This window comes from Mycteria americana, chromosome 6 (assembly GCF_035582795.1).
Source record: "Mycteria americana isolate JAX WOST 10 ecotype Jacksonville Zoo and Gardens chromosome 6, USCA_MyAme_1.0, whole genome shotgun sequence".
Classification (NCBI taxonomy): Eukaryota; Metazoa; Chordata; class Aves; order Ciconiiformes; family Ciconiidae; genus Mycteria; species Mycteria americana.
In genome coordinates, this window is record NC_134370.1 from 16,187,781 (window position 1) to 16,212,651 (window position 24,871).

The following is a 24,871-nucleotide window of genomic DNA, read 5'->3' on the forward strand; positions in this document are numbered from 1 at the left end:
GAAAATCTGGAGCTGCTTTTGAGCGTAAAACTTTGCTTTCAGCTACTTTGTCTTTATCATGTGAGGCATTGCAGGGCTCAGCCTTGCCACAGTTTTAGCATGGCAGAAAAATAATGTGGACCTCAGCAAAGCGTAACAGATCCCATTTCTCCCAGTCATTTTACATCACTACGTTTAGGAGAGCTGCATGCCTGCCAGGCCAGCCTATGCTGCATCACTCCTGCCTGCTCAGGCTGAGGTGGGTGTGGAAGTGGGAGAGGTGAGAAAGAACATGGTTTCTCCAGAGTTTTCTGTTTGTTACTCTGCTATATTTGTTATCTGGATTCTTAAGTAATGAGTGCTTTGAATTTCGTGATTATGTTACGGTGATGTGTAGTTAATGTACTAATGTTCACTTGAGCTAGGATCATGGTAACAGTGTGGTTTGTTTTTTTTTAACTGTTCAGAAAATAACTTAAATACAAATACAAAGATTAAGCTGTGAATCTCTCCTGTTTTCCTTCTGGGGTGAAGGACACTGTCAAAATATCAAGCCTGTATCTTCCTCGAGCCCCGTGTATGTGAGTCACACTTCTGCTACACGTGCCCTGTACACGACATTTGCAGCGTGAACACCTGGAAGTGCTGCGGCCGTAAGGTGGACAGCTTTGCCCCAAGGCCTGGGTAGATGCAGCTTCACAGGACACACGGAGTCTGCGGTAGCCAGTCCCACCTCCGAGCTGCCACTCATTGATGAATGCAGCATAAAAGACTGCTCCGGCAGTCGGAAAAAAACACTTATTCCTAAAACCACAGCATACTTTTTAATTAACAAACTCTCCATTCATAGCTGATGGCCTCTGGCTGGGGCCAATGAGTCCGCCCCGTAAGCCAGAGAATGGATGTGACTGACACAGAAGAGCTGGAGCCATCCTGCCCATTAAAAAAGTGGGGGGGAGAAGCTATAAAGACTTTGTGTTTTTCTGGGTACTGTTGCAAGGTCCTGGTAGGAGAAGCACAAATTTGTTTTATAAGCTAATCAGAATCCTGCTGTTCAATAATGAGTGAGTAATTGACATATCGCAGCACCGCCACGCAGCTCCATGGCTGGGGATGCTGTCATGCTTACGGCTCGCCCGAAATTTAACGCAAGCACCCTTGCCCTCAGAATACCTTTCTCTTAAAAACGCTCCTCGGATCTTTCCGTTTTACTTAACAGCCCCTTTTAAAACAAAGGCCACCGCAGTTTTAAGATCCTGACTCCTGGGGTGGTCAGAAAACAAACAAACCCCGCACTCCCGCCGTCTCTCTCCCTGCTGGCTCCATTCTTGGGAGCCAGCGGGGGACTGGAGATTGCGAAGGCTCCTGCTTTTCTGAAGCGCTGGGAGCAGGATTCCCGTCACTTCCAATCCACGTCTCTCCTTGTGACAGGGTTCCCAGCAGCCGCGTGCTTTGTTTGGCAAGGGTTTGGGGGTTTTTATATACATATTTACACCACTTTAACCTGTTCAGCTCCCTCCCTGCTCTCCTCCCATCGGATAATAGATTTGGAAGAGGAATTGTAGTGACAGGCTTCACCCATTGTTTCGGATCGGTCTGTAATGCAGGATGCAACTTGAATTAAACAGCCTGTGACTGCCAGCACACACAAATGAGACCCCTTACCTTTCATACTCAAAGTCCTGGGTCTCCGTGGGTACCCAAACAACACACATACTACCCAGTCCTACGTGAAACAGGTTCTCCTTGTGAGTTATTTCTAGTCATTCCTTAGCTAGTCCTTCCCCTTCTTCTTGATGTTTAAAGATGAGGATCAGAATATTTATTCCAGATTTCTAGGACTGGGGCAGTGCTGTGCTGGAGGGCACGGGCTGGAAAACTTCTCCCAGGAATTCTGGCGTTGGATCCAAAAACTCAAGTACTAAAGAGAGTCTTTGAGAAAGAAAAGCAATCTCAATTGTAAATTTCCACTGGAAAAGAATGAACACCAGACAGCTTATCTTAAATAGATTCAGTGGTTAATTACCCTTTCTGTTTAAAAATGTGTGCCTTATTTCCACTTCAAATGAAGGAGGAAAGTAATGTTTACCATAGCTTCAAATTAACAGCATTTGATCAACCTACAGCTTTAAAATGAAATCTTCTGTTGGTTTTTTTTTTAATTATTATATTATATACATGCTTTCAAGGGTATAGTAAGCTAGTTTTTGGAAAGGGTAAATTGGCCAGTTTAGACCCGCTAGGCTAGAATTAACGTAATTCTTACAAAAAATGTTTAGGATTAATTCAGCGCTTGGGTGGTGCTGCGTTGGTTTGAAGAGGGTTAGGATGGCGAGCTCTTAGCAGGAGGCAGCGTGGCCGGGGAAACCAAAGCCCTGAGCAGATAGACATGCTCTAGTGCTGCCATTGATTTCTGCGGCGAGCTGTCCCGCTGTCCTGGCAGCCCCGGGCTATGGGCTCTGCCTCTGGCAGCGTCCTGGCCCCGTTCGTTCAAAGGCCGTGTGCGGCGGAGCTCCCCCCGTGCAATGGCAGACCTGTCAGCGCCCAGGAGGGTGTGGAAATGATTCAACATTTGGTGGGAATAAGATGCCACTCCTGGGCTTGAGAGCCTGGTGCTCTGTCTGTATAGCTGTGCCTGCAGAAGATTTCTCTTTTCCAAGTGCTCAAGTTGCTTCACAGCCAATGCACACCCTGCCCAGGACACTGTCCCGGGAGGAAAGCACCTGCACTGCTGGAGGAGAAGACTAGCAGAGGAAAATAAGATCCTGCTTCTGCCAACTATTCCATGCAAATCTAGCATAAGCCACTAACGGGCTGCAGAAATCTGAGATCTCAGCCTGTCCCCTTTGCTGCCTGATCCTTCCTTGGTGAGAACAGCTGAGGACATCTGATGGACAGGACGTGATGCTCTTCTAGCAAGCTCCTGGCAGTGCATGTGTGTGAGTACCAGCCACTTTGCTTTGCCCTAAGAGAGCCTGAACACATATTCATTATATCCCCAAGGGATGCTCTTTTTGTTTCTCAGCAGTGTTATCGTCCCATCCTGAGCTTCGTCTCCTAAGTGCTTTGCTGACATGCACCTGGCTGGTAGGAGCAGCTAGAAATCTCCAAACCAGCAGGGAGGTTGCTGAGCTGTGAGGCTGATCTGCCAGGGACCACTGAAGTTCAATAAGGAATATGACCAGGAAAAGCTAGGCTTGAAAAGGCCTTACCTGTACAGGTAAATAGCCTTCCTGCAGCTGGAGACTGGAGTTGGATGGGCTTTCCAGTGCAACAAGGCAGAGACAGCAGCCTGAGCAGTGCTTTCACTAGGGACACTGCTGAGTTTCTTCTGGAGGCCACTGCCGTTTGCAGAAAACTCGAGCCCCTGGTTAACATGACGCAGCTGTCCAAAACTCCATGTCCCACGCCCAAAGCACCCTGCTGGCATTTACAAAGGCAGATCAATGAAGGCTTCTCCTCCAAGGGGGCAGCAAGACAGGGAGGCTGCCGGAACATCTCCATTTCTGCTGTGTCAACTCCGAAAGGGCAGTGCCGGCAAACTGCTCTGACCTTTCAAGCTGCGGCGATGTCTGCGAGCAGCTCTGCCTGCTGCGCCTGTGCTGCTGAGTTCCCTCTCCTCCAGCGCAGGGAAAGAGGTTGGTGGCTGCTAAGCAATGCATCTTTTCACCTACATTTATTTGAGCCACTTACTGCTTCTTCGTGGACTTTGTTCTGGTTTGGACTAGATGGTGCTGGGCAAACACCAAGAGGCACCGCTGAACACCATGACCTCCCCGAGGGATTTCCAGCTCATCTTGGAAAAGGGGGCAGACTCTCCCAGTGCATCTTCCCCGCTGCTGCATTCCCCAGTCCTGCAGAAATCCTCAAAAAAATACCATATTTTTGTGAGTGTTTTATGTCTTTGGTGTGGGGTCCTGCATGGCTGGCTCATGGTGGCCAGTGCCTGGCCCTGGGGAGCTGGGCAGAGAGGCAGGAGGCACAAGGCGCTCTGCCATTGCAGCCAGGCTGGCTCTGTCCTTCCCCTCCACACAAGCTCCTTGGGGCAGGATGGATCCTGCCTCTGCCCACACCATGGGCAGCTGGGCTCTGCTGGGACCCTGCACAGCACCACGCCGTCAGCTCAGGGGAAGCCCTCAGGAGAGCACGGGGCTCCCAACAGCATCTCCGTCCTCCTGGCCTTGGCAAATGCCATCGCTCTGTGCAGGATGCGTGCTGGGACCGGCTCTTCTTGCTGCTCTGCCTCTCCCAGTCCTGGGTTTCTTTGCGTACCCTAGGCGCTGTGTGTGCAATGCCTCGAGGAGAGGAGGTGTGTGAGCATCCCACGGTGTGGAGTGCTGAGACAGAGACAGCCCCAGTGCTGCCTCTGGGGACCAGGGCAGCAGCAAGGCAAGAGTGGGACGGGAGCTCCCAGGAGTTGAAGTGGGAGGGGATGGGGATGGTTTGTGGGCTCACAGCTGCTTTCCCAGCCAAGGAGGGTGTTTTAGCCAGGGAGTCCTTGCACAGAGGCAGGGAAGTAACAAGGATGCCTGTAAATTGTGGAGACAAGCTCCCTTGCAGCATGGAACAGCGGGTGTTTCTCGCCGGCACTCGTCCCTGTCTTATCATGTGCCACCGTCACCGGGTCAGGTCACAGGAGTGTCTCCAATTAACCCAGCTCCCTGGTGGCCCTTAATTGGCACCCCAGGCTTTCCTCCTCCTCCTCCTTCCTCCCTCAGCACGTGTTTCTCACCTGTATATCTGCTGCTAAACCTCTGCTCCCGGCATCCTTGTCGCTGCTGGGAATCAGTGGCAGTAACCCAGATTTACCCCCTAAATCAAGGCAGCAGCCATCCCCTGGCTTGGAGCACCATCCTGAGGATGTCCCTGCTCAGTCCCCAGCATCAGGCTGCGTGGCTGGAGGGGGGCTGTGGCTGCGGGGCAGAGCACTGGGCTTGGGGACAGGTAAGGACTTCAGTGCAAGAGGGGCTGGGAGGCTCCAGGAGGTTTTTTAGGTGGGTACTTGCTGGGATGGCTCTGGATGGGCGGGAGATGGCTGCTGCTGTTTCGTCCTCTCCCTGTGGCAGAGACCACTGGACTGGACACGTTTAACCCTCTAGCTGCTGATCCCAGAGACAAGCCATGTACCTGGATGACCGGAGTGGGACCGTGGCTGTGGCACACAGCATGGCCTGGCTTATTGTCCTATCCTGGGTTTGCTGCTTTGCCCTGTCTTAGCACAGGGCTTGGGGTGAGTTCTGGGGGTGTTTCAGGCTGCTCTGCAGCACTGCAAGTGCTTTGGGCATGGCTGGTACCCGCAGGCTGCATGTCCTCCTGCATGTCCTACGCCAGGTCATCTCACCCATGGGCATGTCCAATAAATGGATCTTCATCCTGCTGCTCTGGGAGCAAAATGGGACCATACCCCGAAGGACCGTGGCTCCCTGCAGGTCTCTCCCCACCATGGCCCTGTCACCGAGGTCTCTGCAGCCGCCCAGCATACCCGCATGAAGGTAAAGGCAATGCCCCGACCGAGACATGGAGAAACTGAGTCTGAGCAAGACATAGGAGCTCTTGAGCAGGTGCCTGCCCTGGGAAAAGCTGAGCGCCGGCAGGCTGGGAAGGGCTCATGGCTGGGGGAGAGGGCGCGGTGCTTTCAGGGAGAGCTGGAGGCTCATGAGGAGGGAGGAGATGGAAGCTGGAGCATCCCGTGTGGGAGGACGAGGCGCCCGGGCTCTCCCTCACCCGAGACAGCCTGGCTGGGGCTGGGCACGGCAGGCCCAGAGGTGCCCGTGCCCACGGGGCTCTCCCAGCCCTGCTCCTCCGCCCGCTCCCCGCGGGACCCCTCCCGAGGTGGGGCCAGCCAGCCGGGGCCTGTCCCTTTTAAGCCCTTGGAGCTGTTGCCAGCCGTGGCTTAGTGGGGTCCCCATCCTTTCAACTGGCTGTTCGGCAAATTAAGAGCTTGCTATTAGGCTGCTAATTAAAGGCACTTCATTAGCAGCAGGGGAGGCAGTTCCTGGCCGAAGCAAAATTGGATTCCTCTGAGCTGCCGTGAGCCGAGTCTCTCCTCTCTGGGCCCGGGGGCTGTGCCCCTCCGTGTCCGGGGAAGGCAGCTGCCCTGAGCCACGGCCGTGTGGGTACCAGCCCTCCCACCCGAGCCGCAGAGGATGGGGCACATCTGCCCCACACTTCTGTCAGGGTGGGAGAGGGGCCGGGGTGTGTTGGGGCTGTTGGGTGATGTGGGGCCGCCCCTTCGCCCCCAGCCTCGGGGGTGATGCAGGGATGCTGCCCTGCTTACCGTGCCCGGGGCCAGCCCCCTTTGGAGGGGGCTCTCAACGGTGGCAGAGCATCACATCGCTGGTCCCGCTGTCCCCAGGCCTGGCCATGGCCCCTCAGCGGGCTGGGCAGCCCGGAGGTGCCGGCCTGCCCCTGTCCCTGCCCGCCCCCCCCGGCGAGGGGGAAGGCCCCCGGACTCCTCCTCCGGCCGCTCACGCGCCTCCAATGAGCCCCGGGGGCACCCAGGCTGCCTGCCCTGCCCTGCCCTGCCCTGCCTTGCCCTGCCCTGCCTTCCCTTCCCCTGCCTTCCCCTGCCTTCCCTCTCCCCCTCCTTCTTACAGCTAAAAATGGGAGAGACGATCCAGGCCGCCGGACCGGGGCTGCCTTCCTCCCCCCCCCGTCCTCCTCCCTCCCCCCGCTCCGGCTGCAACCTCGCCCCGACGGTCGGGAAAGGGACCCCGCAGCCCGGCGGGGACATCAGTGGGGTGAGCTCCCTGCGGGCTGGGCGGGCTGCCCCGTCCCCTCTCCCCGTCTGCCCCACGGTATCCCCCCCCCCCCAGCACCTGGCCTGACACCCCCCCACCCTTTCCCGGCTCGGGATTCCTGGTGGGATTAGCGGGGATTTGCTGTTCGTGAGCCGGGAGCTGCTGGGTGCTACGGATCCGGCTACCGTGCTGGGGGGGCTGCGGGGAGGGCCGGGGTGCGCTCCCTGCTGCAGGGCTGGGGTCTGGGTGCTGGGACGTGGGGCTGCTCCCGGGGGACGCAGACTCACCCCGCACCCTACTACAGCCCTGTCGCTGTGGGGCCGTGGGATGCTTATTGCTCCTGGGGAGACAGCCGGATGCAGCACCCAGGGGTGCCCCTGCGGCTGGGGGGTGTGTGTGTGTGCCCTGAATGCCTCTTGGATCCTGCTGGGCACCCCGATCCCGGGGTGGGCTTGTCTCAACCCCCCGGGCTGGGTCGGGGCTGCAGGGTGTCCCTTTGCAGCCATGGGCTCCCCACGGGAAGGTCCCCCCTTGCAGCCAGAGCAGGTGATGGAGGCGCTGGTGGGGGCAAGGGTGTAGGAGGTGGGTGCGTGTGGTGTTTGGGGGGGCTGGGACCCGCCGTGAGGAGCTGCACCTTTCACCAGCTCTGGGCCTCCCAGGCAGGGAGGTGTGCACAGGGCAGCTCGCAGCAGTGCCACTGGGGTGCCCCCATCTATGGGGGGGGACAGGTGTCTCTCCCTCCTCCGCCTGCCCCTTTCTCCCCACTGCCCGCTCCCAGCCCAGGGGCAGGGGTGCTTTGGCCTGGAGCCGGGACAAGCAGCCTGAGCTGGGCCACTGCCAGGGTAAAGCCTCACGCTGCAGCCATGAGACCAGCCTCGGGGAAGCCGGACTGGCCGGGCTGGGTGCTGGGTGGTGGCATGAAGCAGTGCTCAGCACAGTGCTCTGTCACGTTGGGGTCTTTGCTCTGGGACAGGGACATCCCTACTAGAAAAGGGGCAGTGACCCAACGTGGCTCATGCCATGTGTGACCTTGGGCCCCGGCTTCGCTGGCCGGGGCTGTGCTGATCCCTCCTCCTCTCTCCCAGCACCTCACCTTCCCCCTGCTGTCAGTCACGCTCCTGGTGTCCTTCGGCTCCTCCATGCTCTATGGCTACAACCTGGCTGTTGTGAACTCGCCAGCAGTGGTAAGGGAGGGCCAACCTCTCCGGGAGCAGGGGAGGGGCTCTGCATCCCTCCTTGGGAGGGGGAGGAAACGCTACCTGGCAGCCCCCATCAAAATACTGGTATTTCCCTTGGGCAGTCGCTCACAGAGCGCAGTCCAAGGAGAGGGATGCCATGGGAGGGACATGGGAGCCTGTGTTCTTGTACCCCCCCAGACTGGTCCCCCTGGAAGGCAGGGGCTGGGGAAATCTCCCCACAACCTCCTTGCTCTCGCTCCAGCTCTGCCTGTGGCATCTCTAAGTTGTCCTTAAACCCCTCTGGTGCTGGCTGAGCCGGCTGGCTGGCTGAGCAACCAGACCAGCACATCCCAGTCATCCCCAGTCTGATTCTGCTCTGCATCTCCTGCCATGTAGTTAAACCCATGGCATTTTCCCTACAGGGCCTGTCTTCCCTTGTCTTCCCTTTTCTCCCAACACATTTGGTGCCCATGAGTGTGTCTCTGCCCCACAGCACATAAAGGCTTTCTACAATGCCACATGGTCCCGGCGGTACGGGCACGGGCTGGCCGCTGGCCCCCTGACCCTCCTCTACTCCCTGACCGTCTCCATCTTTGCCCTGGGCGGGCTGGTGGGCTCCTTGCTGGTGGGGGTACTGGTGGAGCGGTATGGCAGGTAAGGGGGTGGCATGGGACGGGGTGGTCGAGGGATGGGATGTGATGGGGTGGGCCGGAGGGGCTGCCCTGCTGCTTGTGCCCTGCTAGGAATGGCGCGCTGAGCCGCAGTGCTCTCCTCGTCCTCCTGGCTGGCGGCTTCATGGGCTTCAGCCGGGAGCTGGGGTCCCCTGAGATGGTGATTGTTGGCCGCTCCGTCACAGGGCTCCACTCAGGTAGGTGCTGTCTGGGCTGCAGGGCTCTGCATGGCCCCTTCCTCATGACTCGGTCCCCTACAGCCCATTCCCAGGGGGCTGGGGAAGACTTCACATTCCTCATGGCCACAGGCTCTGCGGTGGGGGTCTCCATGGGGCAGACAGGCCCACCTCCCTGGCCATGGGGTCCCCACTGTGGATGGTGCTGGGCATGGGAGGAGATGCACTGAGGGTCTGGCTCATCACCCTTCTCCCTGCTGCCTCTCCCATCCCGGTCCCTCCTGTCCCCCCCAGGTATCTGTCTCAGCGTGGTGCCCCTCTACCTGGGAGAAATCGCCCCCAAGAACCTGCGGGGTTTCCTGAGTCTCATGCCCAGCATCTTCATCTGCCTGGGGGTTTTCTTTGCACAGGTCCTGGGCCTCCCGGAGCTGCTGGGCAAGGTGAGCACAATACCCCAGCCCACATGTGCTGGACCCTGCTCTGCCCTCCTCGTGACACGTCCCATTTTGACTCCTCTCAGGACAGGTTCTGGCCCCTTTTCCTGTCGGTGGTGGTCATTCCCGCCTCCCTCCAGCTGCTGCTGCTGCATTGCTTCCCCGAGAGCCCGCGGTACCTGCTGATAGAGAGGAACGACATCTGTGGGGCCACTGAGGGTGAGGGGGTGTCCTGTGGTGGGGACTGGCTCTGGGAGGTGCTGGGTGCTAGCCCAAGGTCTCCCAAGACCAAGGTGCATCTTCACAGCATCCTTCCATACCCAGACCTGACAGCCCTCCGTACTCCTTATGTTTCAGCCCTTCTCTCCCACCCAGTTGTGCCATAGCATCTCCATGGTGCCCATCACCATGGTGTGAGGCATCTCCCCGGTTCCTACGGATGCTCAGTCCCACGGGTCAGGGAGGTCCCCCGTGGGGAGGCTGAGCCAGGGCAGAGCCAAGCCCCTGCCCCTGCCCTGTGCCATACCTACGAGCATCCACGTGCAATGGGGGGACGCATGCCCGTGACCCCCTCTCTCCCCACAGCACTGCACCGGTTCCTGGGGACACCTGACGTGCAGGACGTGATCGAGGAGATGAAGGAGGAGCAGCGGTCGCTCTCCTCCATGGAGATGGTCTCCGTCTGGCAGCTGCTGCGAGACCGCTCCGTCCGCTGGCAAACCCTCTCAGTGGTGGTGGTGAACGCTGGCATGCAGCTCTCGGGGATCGATGCTGTAAGCCCTGGGAGGTCCTCCCCGCTGGGACCTGGCTCTGCAGAAGCTGAGCTGAGACCTGGCAACTCCTTTCCTCAAGTGCACCACAGCTCCGACCCCCTGGCTCACGCTAAGTCCCCTCCTTGGCAGATCTGGTTTTACACCAACATCATCTTCAAGAACGCCGGGATCCCCGTGTCCCAGATCCCCTACGCCATCGTGGGCACTGGCGCCATTGAAGTTGTTGCAGGGCTGATTGGGGTGCGTGATGGATGGACAGATGGATGCAGCCCCTCAGTGCCAGAGCCTTGTTGCCAGCTCCCAGCACCATCAAACGGGGGGACTGGATGGACCCCAAGTGCCGTCTGTGCCACGGCACAACCCCTTTGCTGGGGGGCAGAGGGTTTGGCAGGGAAATGGGGTGGGGAGATAGGATGAGAGGGGCTCAATTTATGGTGTCACATCTAGGAGAGGTGGGAGAACTTTGGGGTAAGTGGGTAGCAGGGAGGGTGGGGGGGAGACGCCAGGCAAGGAGCAGGTTGGAGATGATAGAGGGGGCTAAGTGGTTCCTTCTGGCTCCCAATTTCATTGTCACTCTGTTAGCAGAGCCACGTGTCCCCATCTGCCCCCCCAGCCAAGCACCGGCCTGCCCCCAGGCTAGCAGCCCCGGCCCCCCCAGCCAGGCCTCATTTAGCTGGAGAGTTAGCACTGGGCCAGGCAGATTTATGGCCCTCGTCCCATCTGTGAGTGTCACCCGGGGCCAGCCTGAGCCACCCGGCACTAAATCCGCTCCCTGACAATTAGAGAGATGGATGGGGGGTGGCTGCTCCCAGAAAACTGGGACTGAGTGGGGGGCTGTTCCCCTCTCCCCATATCTCAACCCACGGCAGAGTGGGGCCCCCCGGCCACCCCCCTGCCCCCTTCTTCACTTCTCCCCTGCCCTGGTCGTGGGGCTGCCCCAGCCCCCCGGCAGCCGCCCATCGTGCAGCCGGATTGCTTGGGAGCAGCCCCACAAATGGCCCCCAATGGACTTGCCGAGATTGGTTATAAAATTACAGGCATTTGTTCTGCTGTCAATGCCCTGCCTGCTCCAGCCACCGCCACGCTGCCTGCCCGCACCCTGCCTCCTCTGCCCGCTGCCCCCAAACACCCTGTGCCCAGCCCAGCACCTCCGCTCGGCGCCGGTGGGAATGCGGCCGTGGGGCCACCCCAGCCAGCCCCGACCCTGCACCCTAATGGGGCTCTGCAGGACCCCGCTGCCACCCGATGCATGGTCACCCTGGGACCCTGGAGTCCTGGCTCTTCCCACCCTCTGGCCCCAACCCTGGAGCTCTGAGCTGGGGCTACCCCCAATCCCCAGATGCCACTGGGAGCATCCTCCCACCTGCAGCTGGATCTGGGGTTCAGGGGGTGCCCCCGTCCTGGTGGGGAGCTCCCCACCGCCCTGTCAGTCTCTGCTCTCCCTCGGCAGTGCTTCACCATTGAGAAGCTGGGCCGGCGGCCCCTCGTCATCACTGGCTTCTGCGCCATGGGCATCTGCTTGGCCGGCATCACCGTCTCCATGCTGCTGCAGGTAGGGTCCTGCCACCGCCACCCGCCCCGGCCACTGACACGACTGGGGCTGGAGCACTGGGCGAAATGAGGGCTGGGTGATGAAGGGATGGGTATCACCCCAGGGCAGGGAGCGGGTATGGAAATGAGAGGTGAGCCGCCTCTTTCCAAGCCACAAAACCCCCTCAAATCCATGTAGGAAAAATCTTGATGCTTCTGGTAGCTTTTCTGCAGAAATAATTGTCCCCAGGGAGGCGGCTGTGAAATGCCAGGGAGGTGGAGAGGTCTGCAGGGTCCTTCCTCAGCTGCCTGCTCCCGGGGGATGCTCCCGCAGCTCTGGGGACGTCTCAGCATCATGAGCGGCTGAGCTTTGCCCAGGCCAAATCTCACCAGCTTTGCCCCACACATACCGCCTGGCCACCGTCCCTGAGGGCTGCCGCCGAGCTGAGGGGCAGGTGTGAAGCCCTGTCCCAGGGACACTGGGTGCGAAGCTTGGGGTGTCCCCCCCCCGGCAGCATCCCCCAGCCCCGTGTCCCCCCACAGACCGCCCTGCCCTGGATGCGCTACTTCAGCGTCGCCTGTGTGATCGGCATCATCGCCGGCTTCTGCATGGGACCAGGTGGGTCTGGGGCCGGCGGGAGCGGGGAGCGGTGGGGCAGGGATGGGGGCCCGGGGGAGCAGCGGAGTTTGCAAGCAGGAGGCGAGACCGGCGCTCTGGCCCCTTCTCCACAGCCAGGCCCTGGTTTATCATGCTGCACCCCATGAGCGAGACCCCCTCCAGCCCCATGCATCCCTGGGGGACGCTCCACCTCCTCCTCGCCCCTGCTCCCGGGCCAAGCGGGGAGAAAGCCCTGGCAGCCCTCCCCGGGCCCTGCTGGAGGTGTCACCAGCTCCCATCACGGTGCGGCTGGAGAGCATCGTCCTGCCCTTAACCAAGCGCAGGCGCGAGAGCGGCTTGAGCAGCGAGGAGTGGAACCTGGACTGGTTTACCCAGTTGATGTATTAGCAGAGCTGTTAACGGATCTATAATTCATCCTCAGCCCAGACTTTATTCACTGTAATTACATCTTTAATTAGGATTTTAATGGCTCATTGTTCACAAACAATGATGAATAGGAGTTTTAAAACAAAAAAAATATATATCTCTTTTCTGGGCAAGCTGTGAGTAAGAGTCCGTCAGGGGCTCCACTCCTCCCTCACTTCTTAGCACTTTTTTTGGGTTTATATTTTCCCTGGGAGCATCTTTTATAAAGAGGTCCAGTCAGCTCTGTCCCAGGCAGTGGGACCCTGGGCATGTCACCATGTCAAATACAGTCCCCTGCCAGATCCCCGTGTGCCCCGGGATGTGCGCTGGACCCCCGACCCTGCCCTCCAGCAAAGGGACAGTCCGGGGAGCCAGGGCTGCCGGCTCAGTGACACATGGCAGGAGGGGCCGAGTCCTTCCAGGAGAAGTAGCCACAACCCATGTCCAGTTTTTAGTAGCCAGGTTGGCTTGGGCGATCATCTTCAGTCATTCTGGGTTTTTTTCACCGTACATGGGAAAAGCCAGCTGGAAAATGGCATTTCTGTGTCCTGTGGGAAATTCCAGTGCTTAGAAATGTGGTTGCTTCTTTCCTGCCTAAATCAGCCACAGCGTCCAAGCCTTTAGTTAATTGATAGAAGGAAATTTTCTAAACCGTTTTGATCAAGGGAGGCTGGGAAGGGTGTTATGTAGGGTGCCAGGAACACATTTCTCTATGCCTGTGGTCTATATGAGATTTGATATATCAGCATTTAGGAAAATTATTGCAAAATGAGGATCCAGATGAAATGTTCTACCTTGATATTGACTCAGTCTGAAACGTTCCAATCAAGTAACTTGTGAAATTGGCCTCAGCACCCAGCAAGGTGCAACTATGGTATGTCAGGGGGGCATCACCCACCCACCGAGACGGATCCCAAAGGGAGACCAAGGGCAGGACGCTGGTCCACCCATCCCCACGCTCCCCGTCTCCTCCAGGCCTCCCAGCACCGCCACTTTGACCCGTGGGTCTTGCTGGGCTCCAGCCCTTTGGCCACAGGACTGAGACGGGCAGGACCTCTTGACCCCAGGGGTGCCTAAGGCATGCCTGTCCCCCGTACCCTCGATCTGTCCCCTCCCTCCACAGCCGGCGTCCCCTTCCTGATGACAGCCGAGCTCTTCACGCAGTCACACCGCCCGGCCGCCTACGTTGTGGGGGGGTCCCTCAACTGGCTCTGCAACTTCACCATCGGCTTCGTCTTCCCCTTCTTGCAGGTACCGGTCTGGAGGGGCCGTGGGAGGAGGAGGGGATGGACATGGCCCTGCTGCTCCCCCAGGACAGGGTGCCAAGCCAGGCTTAACCCAAGGGATGCCTGTGCTGCTGGCTCAGCTCAGTGCTGGCTGGAGCCAGCCCAGGGAAGGGTGACAGGAGGGGGTGCTGCCTTGTGCCATGCCCAGCGCGGGGGTGCCTGGCTCTCTGCCCCGTCCCTGCTCTCTCGTTGTCCCCAGATGTCAGCCGGTGCCTTTTGCTACCTGGTTTTCTGCGGCGTCTGCCTGCTGGTAGCCCTGTACGTCTACCTCGTCGTCCCTGAGACCAAGAACAAAACCTTCATGGAGATCAGCCACATCTTCGCCACCCGCCGCTCCTTCTTCTCCATCCCAGCCCACCTCATCAGGATGAGGAAGCTCGATGGCTACGGGGCCTTGGAGAGCAGCTCCCTGGAGGGCTCAGGCTCCAGCCTGCCCTGACCTGTCCCCTGCCTCCCACTGTGGGACCCCTGCCCTGGGTGGGCTGTGTGGGACGGGGGTGGTGGAGGAGGCTCGGGACTGGGGAGGGAAGTGAGGGCCAGTTTGCTCGCACTCGATCAGCTCTGCGTCTCCCAGGACACCTCACCACACTGCAGCCTGCAGCCTGGATGAGCTCCGAGGATGTGCCAGGGCTGTGCCGACGGCTGCGCGTCATCCCCATGCTGGAAGAGATGTCCTACCACAGACAGGGAGACCTCCTAGGGGCAGGGGGTTCACATCACTGCTGGGCACACGGACTTGCCAAGAGCTGCCTGCACAAGGTGTTTAATAAAGAGCATTGCCTCCAGAGCTGGTGTCTGGCAAGTGCAACCTGGGACAGCAGCAAGCTGGAGCATGCTGGCACAGGGGGGTGCTTCCCCAGTGCTGGGGAGCAGTGGGGAGCAGCAGGATGGGATGGGGGGCTTGTCCCCCTCCCCGCTGTGCCTGGCTGGGAAGGTCAGAGTCACCCCACATTTCCTAGGATGGGTGGTCAGCGTGGCTCCCAGGCTCTTGCATCTCACTCCACGTTGGTCATGCAAACACAGGCTGAGTTGCAGAAAGGACATGGAGCAGCTCAGGGCTGGGGGTGACCATCCAGCCACCATGGCCCCCTCCCCTGCTGGCAGCCCCTCACTGCCCAGCCCTGCATGCTAGTCCTGCAGAGAGTGCTCCCGTGGGACACCTGCACCCTCCCAAACTCTGCTGAGGCCAAGGGGTGCCGGGTGTACCCACATCCCCTTGCTGCACCCCATGAATTGCTGTGTCCCCGGGGTGCTCTCCAAGCACAACCTCTCCCACGTCTCTGCCCTGGATGCTGTGGTGGGGGCTACCCCATTTCCTGGGACTGCTGTGGGCACAGCACTCGCATGGCCCAGGACCCTCACAGCAGCTCCCATGAACACCATGGGGTCGGGGGCTCTCAGACCAGCAGACCCTCGGGGAGCTGCTATTTGCAGGGAAACGACAATATTTTGCTCTGGTAAGAGGTAAAAGCTGGGTGGTGGGGAGGGCTGCGTGGCCAAAACCCTCTAGTGCCAACACAGACATGATTTATTTTGTTGCAGATAATTTAGCCCTCTTTTTTCCACCTCCCCGCTCTGTGATGGGCCCACGGCTTGCATGTTTGGTGCTCGTGGTCAATTGGTGGTGTGCTGGGCTCCAGCCCATGCCAGGAGCTCACCCTTTCTGCATCACCTGGCAAAGCCTCGGGGTGCCTCCGGGGGTGGGTGGGCGCTGGGCCCGTGGGGACAGGCGCTGGGCCATACTGGGTCCCCCAGTGCCTGGTCCCAGCCTCTCCATCCTCAGCAGCCAGCTTAGGGCTCTCCTGCAGCTTGAGCTGTTTAAGGGACATCAGTCAAAGCAGGGGTCATGGCTCCACAGCATCAGGCACTTCCCACTCCGTCTCCCTCCCGACTCGGCTGCTCTCGGCAGCAGAACAGAGCGGTAAATATGTGCAGCATTACATATGTATAATGGAGTGTAAATAACCCCAAAAAGTGCATTGTAAATAGACTCCAAGTTTATCCTTTATTAATGAGGCACTGAGTGCCCTGCTGTTTTAGAGCAGCGAGACTTTCATAATATCAAAACCTAAATTACACTTGTGTCTCTCATTCCCAGCAAACGACAGCATCATTTCAGGCCTCTTTGCCACTTGTATTTATTTATTCTGGTATTTATTATTCAGCATGTGGGGAGGCTTGGAAGATGCCCCCTGCCCTCCATGTGGGAGACAATGGCCCCCCCGGGAGCAGCCCCCCATCCCAGGGTCCTGGTGTGGCCAAGGAGCCAGAGTGTTGCCTTACGGCCAAGGACTGCTCTGTGCTGGCTGGTGAGATGGGATGGGAAACATGGGGTCGGGACCCATTTCTGCCAGGGCTTCAGGCACCACCAGAGCCATAAGTCCCCTCTTTCCAAGGACTGGAGATCACTGGCAAAATCCTATGTGCCTTTTGGGTGCGTTTGCTCTTGGGACCCTTGTGAGGGTACCATGCCAAGGGACACGTCCATTCTCCTTCCATCAGGACCTGGAAGGGCGGGAGCGAGGAAACCCCATGCTCATAGGACACTAGCTTCTCATCAGCTTTTTCTTTAGGATATCGGGGCAGGATCTCTGGGGCTCTCAGTCCAAGCTGGCCCCCTACCATGGGTCTGGTACTCTTGCAAAAGCAGGATTTGGGCTTCCCCTCTGCTTGCCCTGCCCAGGGAGGCATTCCCAGCTGCTCCACTGCAGGCTTCTCGGAAAGGGTATGGATGGGTGGGCTCCAAGCTGCTTCCCCATGTCCAAAGCAGCTCTCTGGATTCAGGCCTCCAAAAGCATTGGTTCTGCTTGGTGAAGGTAAGGCTGAATCCTCTAGCAGTGTCCAAACAGACCTTGAAAGATTGGAGAAGGTGCAAAGAAGAGTCCAAGAAATTACTTTGATGCCTGGAAATGCTCCTGATCCTTTTAAGATTTGCAGAAACGAAGATTAAGGTGACTTTCTCCAAATGTGTAAGTGCCTTCTTGTGATGAATCCAGTGCTAAAGGGTGGGTGAGTTTAAGCACTGAGGTATACACGTAGAGGGTTGGAGCTCACCCCAGCCAAGCTGGAATGGGAAAGAAAGCCCTGGTTTGAACTCTCTAGATACTTTGAAATGGGTTCTTCAAGAAAATGATGATGACCCATCACTGGATATCTCCAGATCCTGCAGGGAAGCTCTCCTGGAGGGTGCCTGGTTGAGGGTGAATGGTCACAGCCTGACTGGGAAGCTGATGAAAGCTTGCTGGACTCACCCTGGTGTCCCTGTGCCAGCACCAGTTGCTGGTGAGGCAGCAAGTGTCCCCAGGCTGTGGCCTGACAAGCCCAGGAGCATTCACGTCCTGCCGGTGCTCACGGTTCCCATGGCTCCAGCAGGGACAGGCTCCTGGGGGATGGATCCTGCTAATGACAGGGACCCACAAAGCTTCTGAGGCTGAAACCTTCCTGCACTGGTTTCACCAGGTGCCCTAACAGCGAACCGTCCCTGTCACCTCAACAGGGGTGCCTTCACTCCCCCAAAATCTGACTTGACTGCAGAGGCTCCATCAGGGACCAGTTTTGAGCGGGGTGCGGTTCCTGCGTGCTCTGAGCAGGTGAAAACCCTGCTCCTGCCTCCTTCCGCGTGGAGAAAGGGGAGCTGGAGCAGCACCCCTCTGCCCTGCAGAGGTGGGTGCAGGGTTGGTCCCTGCCTCTTGTCTTACCGATGGAGGAGAGGCTCTGGAGCTGAGAAGCTCTGTAAGGCATCTTGCCGCTCGATGGTACCCAAAGCTGCACCGTGGCCTCATGCCCTGGCCCTGGGGACCCCAAAGCAGCTCACAGTGCTGTGGTGGAGGGCTGAGCCCCTCGCTCAGCCCCTCCTGGGCTGGGCTGTCGCTGTTGTCTCCTTCGGTCCCGGCAGGTTCATGCAGGGTTTCCTCGGCTGTGCTTTGAGCGCAGCAGGCACAGGGCGAGGATGCTGGACAGAGGGGGCACTGCCTGGGGGGAGGTCATTTTGCAAGCAGCCCCTGTGTCTGCAGCCTGGGCCCAGGACATGTTTGAGGTGTTTGGGGGTAATTTTCCCCCCCCGCAGCCCCCAGCTGCTCGGGGCCATTCAAAGCAGGGCAAAGCTGGCAGAGGAGCCAGCATGGCGTGGGCCTCCATCGGTCATCGGCCCACTCTGGTTTCTCTGTCGGAGCGGGGGGACCTGGCTGCAGAGCTGCACGGCGGTGAGGACGTGGTGCATCTGGCATGGCACATCACGGGGAGCCGCCCAAGCTGATGGGCAGCCGAGCCCCCGCCAAAGCTCAACATCAGTGCTCACGGCGGGGCTGAGACTGCAGGATGGGACCCCCCTCATCTCCCAGCACCCACACCGGGGGGACTCCACGTCCCCCCCAGTCACAGCCTTGTGTGCAAACACGCCTTCCATAAAAGCATGGAGGGGGACAAAAGCGGGGGGGAACCTTTCCCCTTTGGGTACAGGGTTTGTCCCGCACCAGCCCCCCTCTGCCCTCCCCAGTGCCCCCGGGCAGGGGTTAAAGAGGCCCTGGCTGCAGTTTGGGGTTGACAAAGTTTCAGGCAATGGGCTGGAGCTGCCCCCAGGCACCCTGGGGGTGGTTCGGGAGGTGAGCATAGAAGGGGAGAGGAAAAGGTGGCAAAGGAGTAGGACACAGCTACTGATGGAGCAAGGAGCTGGGAGGGCATCTTCTGCCTGGGAAGGCTGATTTCAGACAGGAATGGATCCTCTTGGTGCCTTCTCTTGTTTTTGCTTTGCACGGTGGTGGCAGGAGTCCCCCAGGGAAGGGGACAAGGATGTGGCGGTGGCGGTGTGCCCCTTGCAGGTGCCACATCCCCATGCACACCTGCGTGCTGCTGTAAACCTGGCTCGTTCCCAGCTGAAAGCCGTCCAGCAGCCAGGTCTCCCCGGGGCTGAGCCCGTAGCTCTCATCTCCTTAAAGTGCAGAGCTGGCTCCAGCCAAGCCTGTGGTTCACACAGACTCTGGTCAAGTGCCTTTTTGCAGGGAAAAACCTAAAATGGGTGATTTTTTACTGTGTTCTGGGTAGAGGCACTAAGCTGAAACCCAGCACTTTGGAGGGGTGGAGAACAGTGATTTGTTTCTTTTAAAAGCCTAAAATATTTCCTCAGCATCAACCAGAGCCCCTCAACCTCTTAAAAAAAAAAAAAGATTATGAACAATTTAAAGGCATATTTTTGGGGAAAAAAAAAGTTTTTGTTACCCTATAGAAAAAATAATAATTCTGTATTAATGCCGGCAGGGCCATGTCCAATGCTCTGTGGGAGCAGATCTCGGCAGCGAGCGCAGGGTGCCGGGGCTGGTCTGGGTGCGGGTGCCCAGCGTCGGGGTGGCCAAGGCGAGGGTGCCCGGCGGAGGGTGCGCACCAGCAGATGGCACTCCCAGAATTTATTGCTACAGCAAGCTGCCTCTCGGAGAGCAGTCATGTAGGAGATGTCCTATTATATGGGCAGTTGACTTTAATAGTCATTGTGTGCTTAAAGCACAGCAAAACAACAGTGGGAAAAAAAAAAAAATCCCCACTCCACTTGGATGGCCCTTTTCCCCCCAGCCCTGCTAGTCTATTTGTACAGTAAATTAAAAATATGAATCACTTCTCTCTACTGCCTCCCCAAACACTCATCCTGTCAGGCTCTGTGTTGTCTTCATTTGTATTACCTTAATTTAATGTTAATTATGTTCTTCATTTACAAAGAACAAGCATTTACACTCCCTGTCTGGGGATTTTCCACGCTTGCGGTCTCCACAGACTGGGAGGCGAAGGGGAGCAGCGGAGGCAGCGGAGCTGGGGAGGGGGCTGTTAGCACGGCCGCGGGAACAGGGGGAGCAGGGATGCCACCCCCTGAACGAACCAGTAATGATGAGCACTATTGCCTTTCGATTTATGAAACCGTATCGCTGCCTGTGCTTAAATCCCCCCTAATAAATCCTTTTTAAAAGGTCCTCGGCCAATGGAGGGCAGTGATTTATGGCGGGGAGCTGGGGCGGAGGGAGCGTTTGATGGTAGGGTTTGCTGCTGGGAGGGGGCTGGGGACCCGGCCGGGGATGTCACGGGGCTGGGACCCTGGCCACCACCTAGAATCCTGAGAAAACTTCCTGGACAGCTTTTCCCTGATGTCTGCAGACTTCTTGGATGCTGTGGTGAGGGGATGACCTGTAACCACAGCGTCGATGAGGACTACAAGTTCCTGCTCTGTGCCTCAGTTTCCCTATCAGCACCTGGAGATAATTACCCCCCTCTCAGCTCTGCCCATCCCAGAAACTCCCAGCTTGGGTGACAGCCCCAGGCACTGGCTGGAGAGCCAAACTTTTGGGTGCACTAATAGAATGACTGTGTGTGCATGTCTGCATGTGTGTGCATGAGTGTGTCCATGTGCACACACATAAAGGGCCCAGGTGTCTAAAAAAGCCACATGCCCCCCCACCAAAACCTGACTCTCCCCAGCACAGAGCCTGTGTCTGGAACAAGAAAGGATAGAAAAGAAGACGAAGAAAACGAAGATGAAGAAGAAGAAGAAGAAGAAGAAGAAGAAGAAGAAGAAGAAGAAGAAGAAGAAGAAGAAGAAAGAAGAAAGAAGAAGAAAGAAGAAGAAAGAAGAAGAAGAAGAAGAAGAAGAAGAAGAAGAAGAAGAAGAAGAAGAAAGAAGAAGAAGAAGAAGAGGAAGAAAAAAGAAGAGTAATGAAAGCAAGCTCCGAGAGCCTTCCTGGTGGAGCTGGCACCTCCCTGGGACATGGGACACATGTGGCCCCTTCCCAGCCTGCCCCTGCCCATCCCCTGGGATGGGGGATGTGGGGGTGAAGGCTCTGTGCGCAGCCACGTTGTCAAACCTCATGCCCCCCTTCTGCACTAAGCAGGGTTTGAGCACTGCCCTCAGCTGCCTGCTCCCTGCCAGTGCCTGGTCCTCTGGCACCATGCCCAGCCACAGGTTGGGGACATCAGGGACTTCTCCCAGGGGACCTGAGGATTGGATTTGGGCAGAGGAAGAAGCATGTTGGACCCCGTTTCTGGACACCCCCCACCCGGCCTGCATCAGAGCTCCTGGAGTCACATTTTGCCGTGTAAATCGGGGTTGTACCAGGACATCGTGGGAGGGCAGTAGGCAGAGCTGGCTGGGAGATGCCCACCCCAAAACCCCCCCAAACACCCCAAAAGCTGATTTTAAAAGAAAAAGAAAAAAAAAGCAAGCCACCCAAACCTTCCTATTCTGTACAATCACAGGAATCCCAGAAAAGCACAGAAAACAGACTCCCCGCCCATGAAAACCCAGGGTGCTGCTCCCCCCCCCCCCCCCCCGCTAACACTCCTCCCCATCACCACCACCTGTTTCCATGGCAACAGCCAAATATTATAGGGGGAGGACCTGAGCCCCCTTGTCGCTGAGCCGGCCCCAGGGGCTCTTTGCTGGCTGCTTATGCGGAGGGTCACGGGTTTGGCCCTCCAGACTACTCCCACCCCTCGCAGAGAGTTTGCACCCTCCTGGGACACCCACATGCCCAGCTTGCAGCGGGGCACTGGGCCCCCTCATCTTGACCCCAGCCCACCCCACACCCCACTTCTGCCCTTGCCCAGCCACAGGGCAACCCCACTGCGAGGTCACCTTCCCCTACCCCATCCTGCTGCTGCTGTGTGGGGCTGAGGCCGCTCACTTCGTGACACAAGTGGCTCGAATACACCCCATGAGACAAACCTCTCCCCCCGGATGCAGGGGGTGACCATCTCCATCGTCCTCCGCTGGCCGTGCCCGCGCCCTCCCCGCGCGCTCCCGCACTCTCTCCCTTATTAACAATGACCTTTCCACTGCGCTCGCTGCCGATTCCCCAGTCCCAAATATCTTTTAAATGGGTTTCAGGAGCTGATGCGCGCTCCGTTAAAAGGCCACCGCATCGCACCCGCGCCGCCCCGCGTCCCCCCGCGCCGCAGCCCCCCATCCCCACGCAGCACCACCCGCGCACACGCTCGCACTAACATTTTAATTAATGACAATGGCTTTTTTATTTTTTTTTTTCCTCCCCTCATAAGCACTTTAATGTGTGTTCGCAGCCCGGCTGATCCCCACAGCCATGGAAATATTAGGTTGACGGATGTGGTCTGTCGCCAGTGCTCCCTCAACGGGTCTGCCTGTCAGCTCGCCGATGATGACATTAACACGGGAAGAAAGTGATGACAAATGCCCGTTATCAGGGAACGAGGCCTGTGACAAATCGCACGGCGCCTCGCGAGCAGCCCCATTACGCTGTAATAAAAAAAGATGGATGGCTCAGCGCACCGGGGCCCCACGCTAATGCGATTTCGCCTGGTCTCTCCGGGTTCTAATTAAGGCAGAAAACGGAGAACGAACAGGAGTCCCCAGTGCCCGGCCCCCACCCGGCCCCCGCCTCCAACACCCCGCGGTGATGGGCGCTCGCCCTTGGGGACGGTGCCCTCCGGCTGCCCCGGTGCCCCGGCCCCTTGGGAGAGGAGATTTGGAGGAGATGCAGAGAGATGAGAGGTGCAGATGTGGGGGGGAGCTTGTGGTAGAAGTGGGGGCTGGGGGGGACCCCCCAACCTGTGTCTGCCCATCCCACCTCCGCCGGGTGGGCTCAAGGCTCTTCCGTCCCGGGCGAAGGGAGGAGGGGGAACACGGCCACCGCCAAGCGCATCACTGGCAGACAAATGTCACCTCCGCCATCTGCTGCAGCGTGCAAGGCGGGGCGGGAGCACTGCGGGGAGGAGAGCGGCCGGGACAGTGTCACCCCAAAGGAGGCTCAGCCGCTGCGGAGCGGGGACGCTGACATCGGCCGCTGGGTCCTGTGGGGACAGAGAGGGGGTGGCCGTGAGGCGGTTGAACAGTGCACGAGGGGTCCCTGGGGTGCTTGTGGGAAGCAGCGACTTGCTTTGGGAGGGGGTCGGGGGAAGGCAGCTGGGGGATCAGACCTTCCCCCCCCGGGGGACACGGCCATCCGTACTCACTGAGCACACCGATGGCTGTGCCCTTGGTGGCAAGGTGACAGCCACAGCTGCCAGCGAGGGTGGGAGAGAGCCACTTCAAGCACCCTCTGGGGAAAAGGGGCTGCGACCCCCCCCCAGTGTGGGGTGCACAGCAAGGATGAGCACCCCACGGCCCCAGGATGGGGTGCCCGGGCTGTGCACGCAGGAGCTTCTCCAGACAGACCCCGCACCTCCCCACTGCCACCCACCCGCTGCAGCCGGGTGTCCCCACACCCACCCAGCTGCCCGCACGCCCCCCTCCCAGCACCCTGGCAAGGAGGTAGGTCCAGTCTTCCTCCCCACCCCACATCCTCAGTCCCCCTGGGTGTTTTCACTGGGGTGCAGGAGAAGGAGACGTGCAAGCGGCAACTCGTTCCCCGTCCTCTCCCCAGAGACCTGAAGAGCATCCACAGATGTGGTCAGACTTACGGGGTGTCTCAGCGGGCTGTAGATACCCCCACCAGCACCTTCAGTCTGGGCCCCGGGAGAGGAGCAGTTGCACTGCCATCAGGGTCCCTCTGCGTGGCTGGATCCAGCCCCGCTGGCACCTTGCAGACGTGGTGAGAGACCACGCCAGTAGGGTTTTTCTGTCTTCTCCACATGCAGGGAAGATCTGTGCAGCCCCCAGTCCTCACCAGACCCGACGTGGGTGATGACAAGGGGATGCAGCCCCTGCACGCACTCTGTACCCCGCAGGACAGCACGGAGCAGCCGTCTCCTGCTGGAGGTTACGGCCGGATCCAGCGTGTGTTATTTACCTTGTGCCAGGCATACTGTAGGCTCAGACTTTCCATTTCTTTTGCTTTGCTGCGTGCATCCCCACAACTCCGGGCAGGACACAGCAAAGCACAGGGAGTGGGTGGCACAGGGACCTGCCAGGGGACATCACTGTCCTTGGGCGATGGAGAAGGAGGCTTGGATGAAGGCTGCTTCCCTGCCCCGGCACTGTGTTTTGCTGTTCTGATTGTGCTTTTGAAAGTTCTTTTTTCTTTTCAGTGCAGAGCTGGATTTCTTCTGGAGGGATTCGTGAGTGATCCCTGTCACGTCCTGGGGGATTTATTGGTCATTTCAGGGAGTTTTTTAAAGCTCCCACTTATTTACAGCTCCCCATGCACATTCCACTTGCCCAGGCCTTCAAAGGGGGTTTGACAAACTTGAAATATTGAGGGAGCAAAATTGATCCCAAATGGCAACCATTTTCAGTGGGAGCATCCCAGCTCTGTAGCAAAAGCTGCTAATCTGGAGCTGGACTCACCTATCTGTACTCATCAACTTTTACATCCCAGATCTAATTTAAGGCCCGTTCAGAGTGAGAGCTGAGCAACATCCTCCAACAGCTGCTTCTGAATGAAGCTCTCAGCCTCTGGTGCTGTCTAGCAGCATAGATTTAACCTGCTCTCCTGAAGCCAGTGGCCAAAAGAAGTGCAGAGGCCATGGAAATGATTTCAAACAAATCACCTTTGCTGAGAGCTGGCTGGGAATGCACCGAGCTCCTGCTTCCGCAGCGGGTTCAGACCAGAGGACATGCTTCCCCAGCTGGGCTGAGCTTTGAATGCTGCAGCCAGACCTGTCAGTGGCCAACACTCAAGGGTGGTGCAAGCCACAGGCTGGGGTTGCCTGAATCTGGGTTAGCCCTAAGAAGGACCCTAAAAAAAAAATTAAAAATCACTCCCATAATGTTGCAAAATGACCTGCAATGGGCTCATGTGCAAGATGTGATAAATATGTTGGGGAGGGGTTGCTGGCAAGGATGCGAGCTGTCACTGCAGCCTTGCAAAGTTAATGCTCCTTGGATGAGAAACAGGGAGTAGAAATGTGTGTCATCAGTTGGAGAGCGCAAGTGTCAGTCTGGACACCAGCGGACCCCTCAGTTTGCAAACAGCAGCAGGAAGCCTGGTGGGACCGCAACAGACCCATTGCATCTGCGGGATGGCCAAGCAGTGCCAGGAGAGGCTCGCAGAGCCCTGCGTGTCTGGCCGAGGGGGCGGCAGCCAGCCCAGCCCAGCCCTTGGCAATACAGCCCACTGAAAATGACCCTTCCCACCGCAGGCAAGCAGGCAGATGCGGCTTTCTGGGGGAAAGCCCTAATGTCTTACCTGGA

The 24,871-nt window shown here is 58.3% G+C and overlaps 1 protein-coding gene across 1 annotated transcript; it reads left to right on the plus strand.

Moving 5' to 3' along the window:
* Positions 1-5,465: 5,465 nt before the first annotated feature.
* LOC142411923 (solute carrier family 2, facilitated glucose transporter member 5-like) lies at positions 5,466-14,248 on the plus strand. The gene is made up of 14 exons (XM_075506586.1): positions 5,466-5,811; positions 6,222-6,373; positions 6,576-6,719; positions 7,805-7,903; positions 8,391-8,551; positions 8,641-8,765; positions 9,039-9,184; positions 9,265-9,397; positions 9,764-9,951; positions 10,081-10,191; positions 11,402-11,503; positions 12,025-12,100; positions 13,629-13,756; positions 13,991-14,248. Exons 1-14 carry the CDS (start codon positions 5,466-5,468, stop codon positions 14,228-14,230), a joined length of 2,151 nt encoding a protein of 716 aa, XP_075362701.1. The 3' UTR covers positions 14,231-14,248.
* Positions 14,249-24,871: the final 10,623 nt, after the last annotated feature.

Bases quoted from the DNA above. Each gene is read 5' to 3' on its own strand.
- LOC142411923 (XM_075506586.1), top strand. From the start codon at position 5,466: ATGAAGGTAAAGGCAATGCCCCGACCGAGACATGGAGAAACTGAGTCT. The intron at 9,185-9,264 runs GTGAGCACAATA...GACTCCTCTCAG, and splicing joins TCCCGGAGCTGCTGGGCAAG to GACAGGTTCTGGCCCCTTTT. The intron at 13,757-13,990 runs GTACCGGTCTGG...CGTTGTCCCCAG, and splicing joins TCGTCTTCCCCTTCTTGCAG to ATGTCAGCCGGTGCCTTTTG.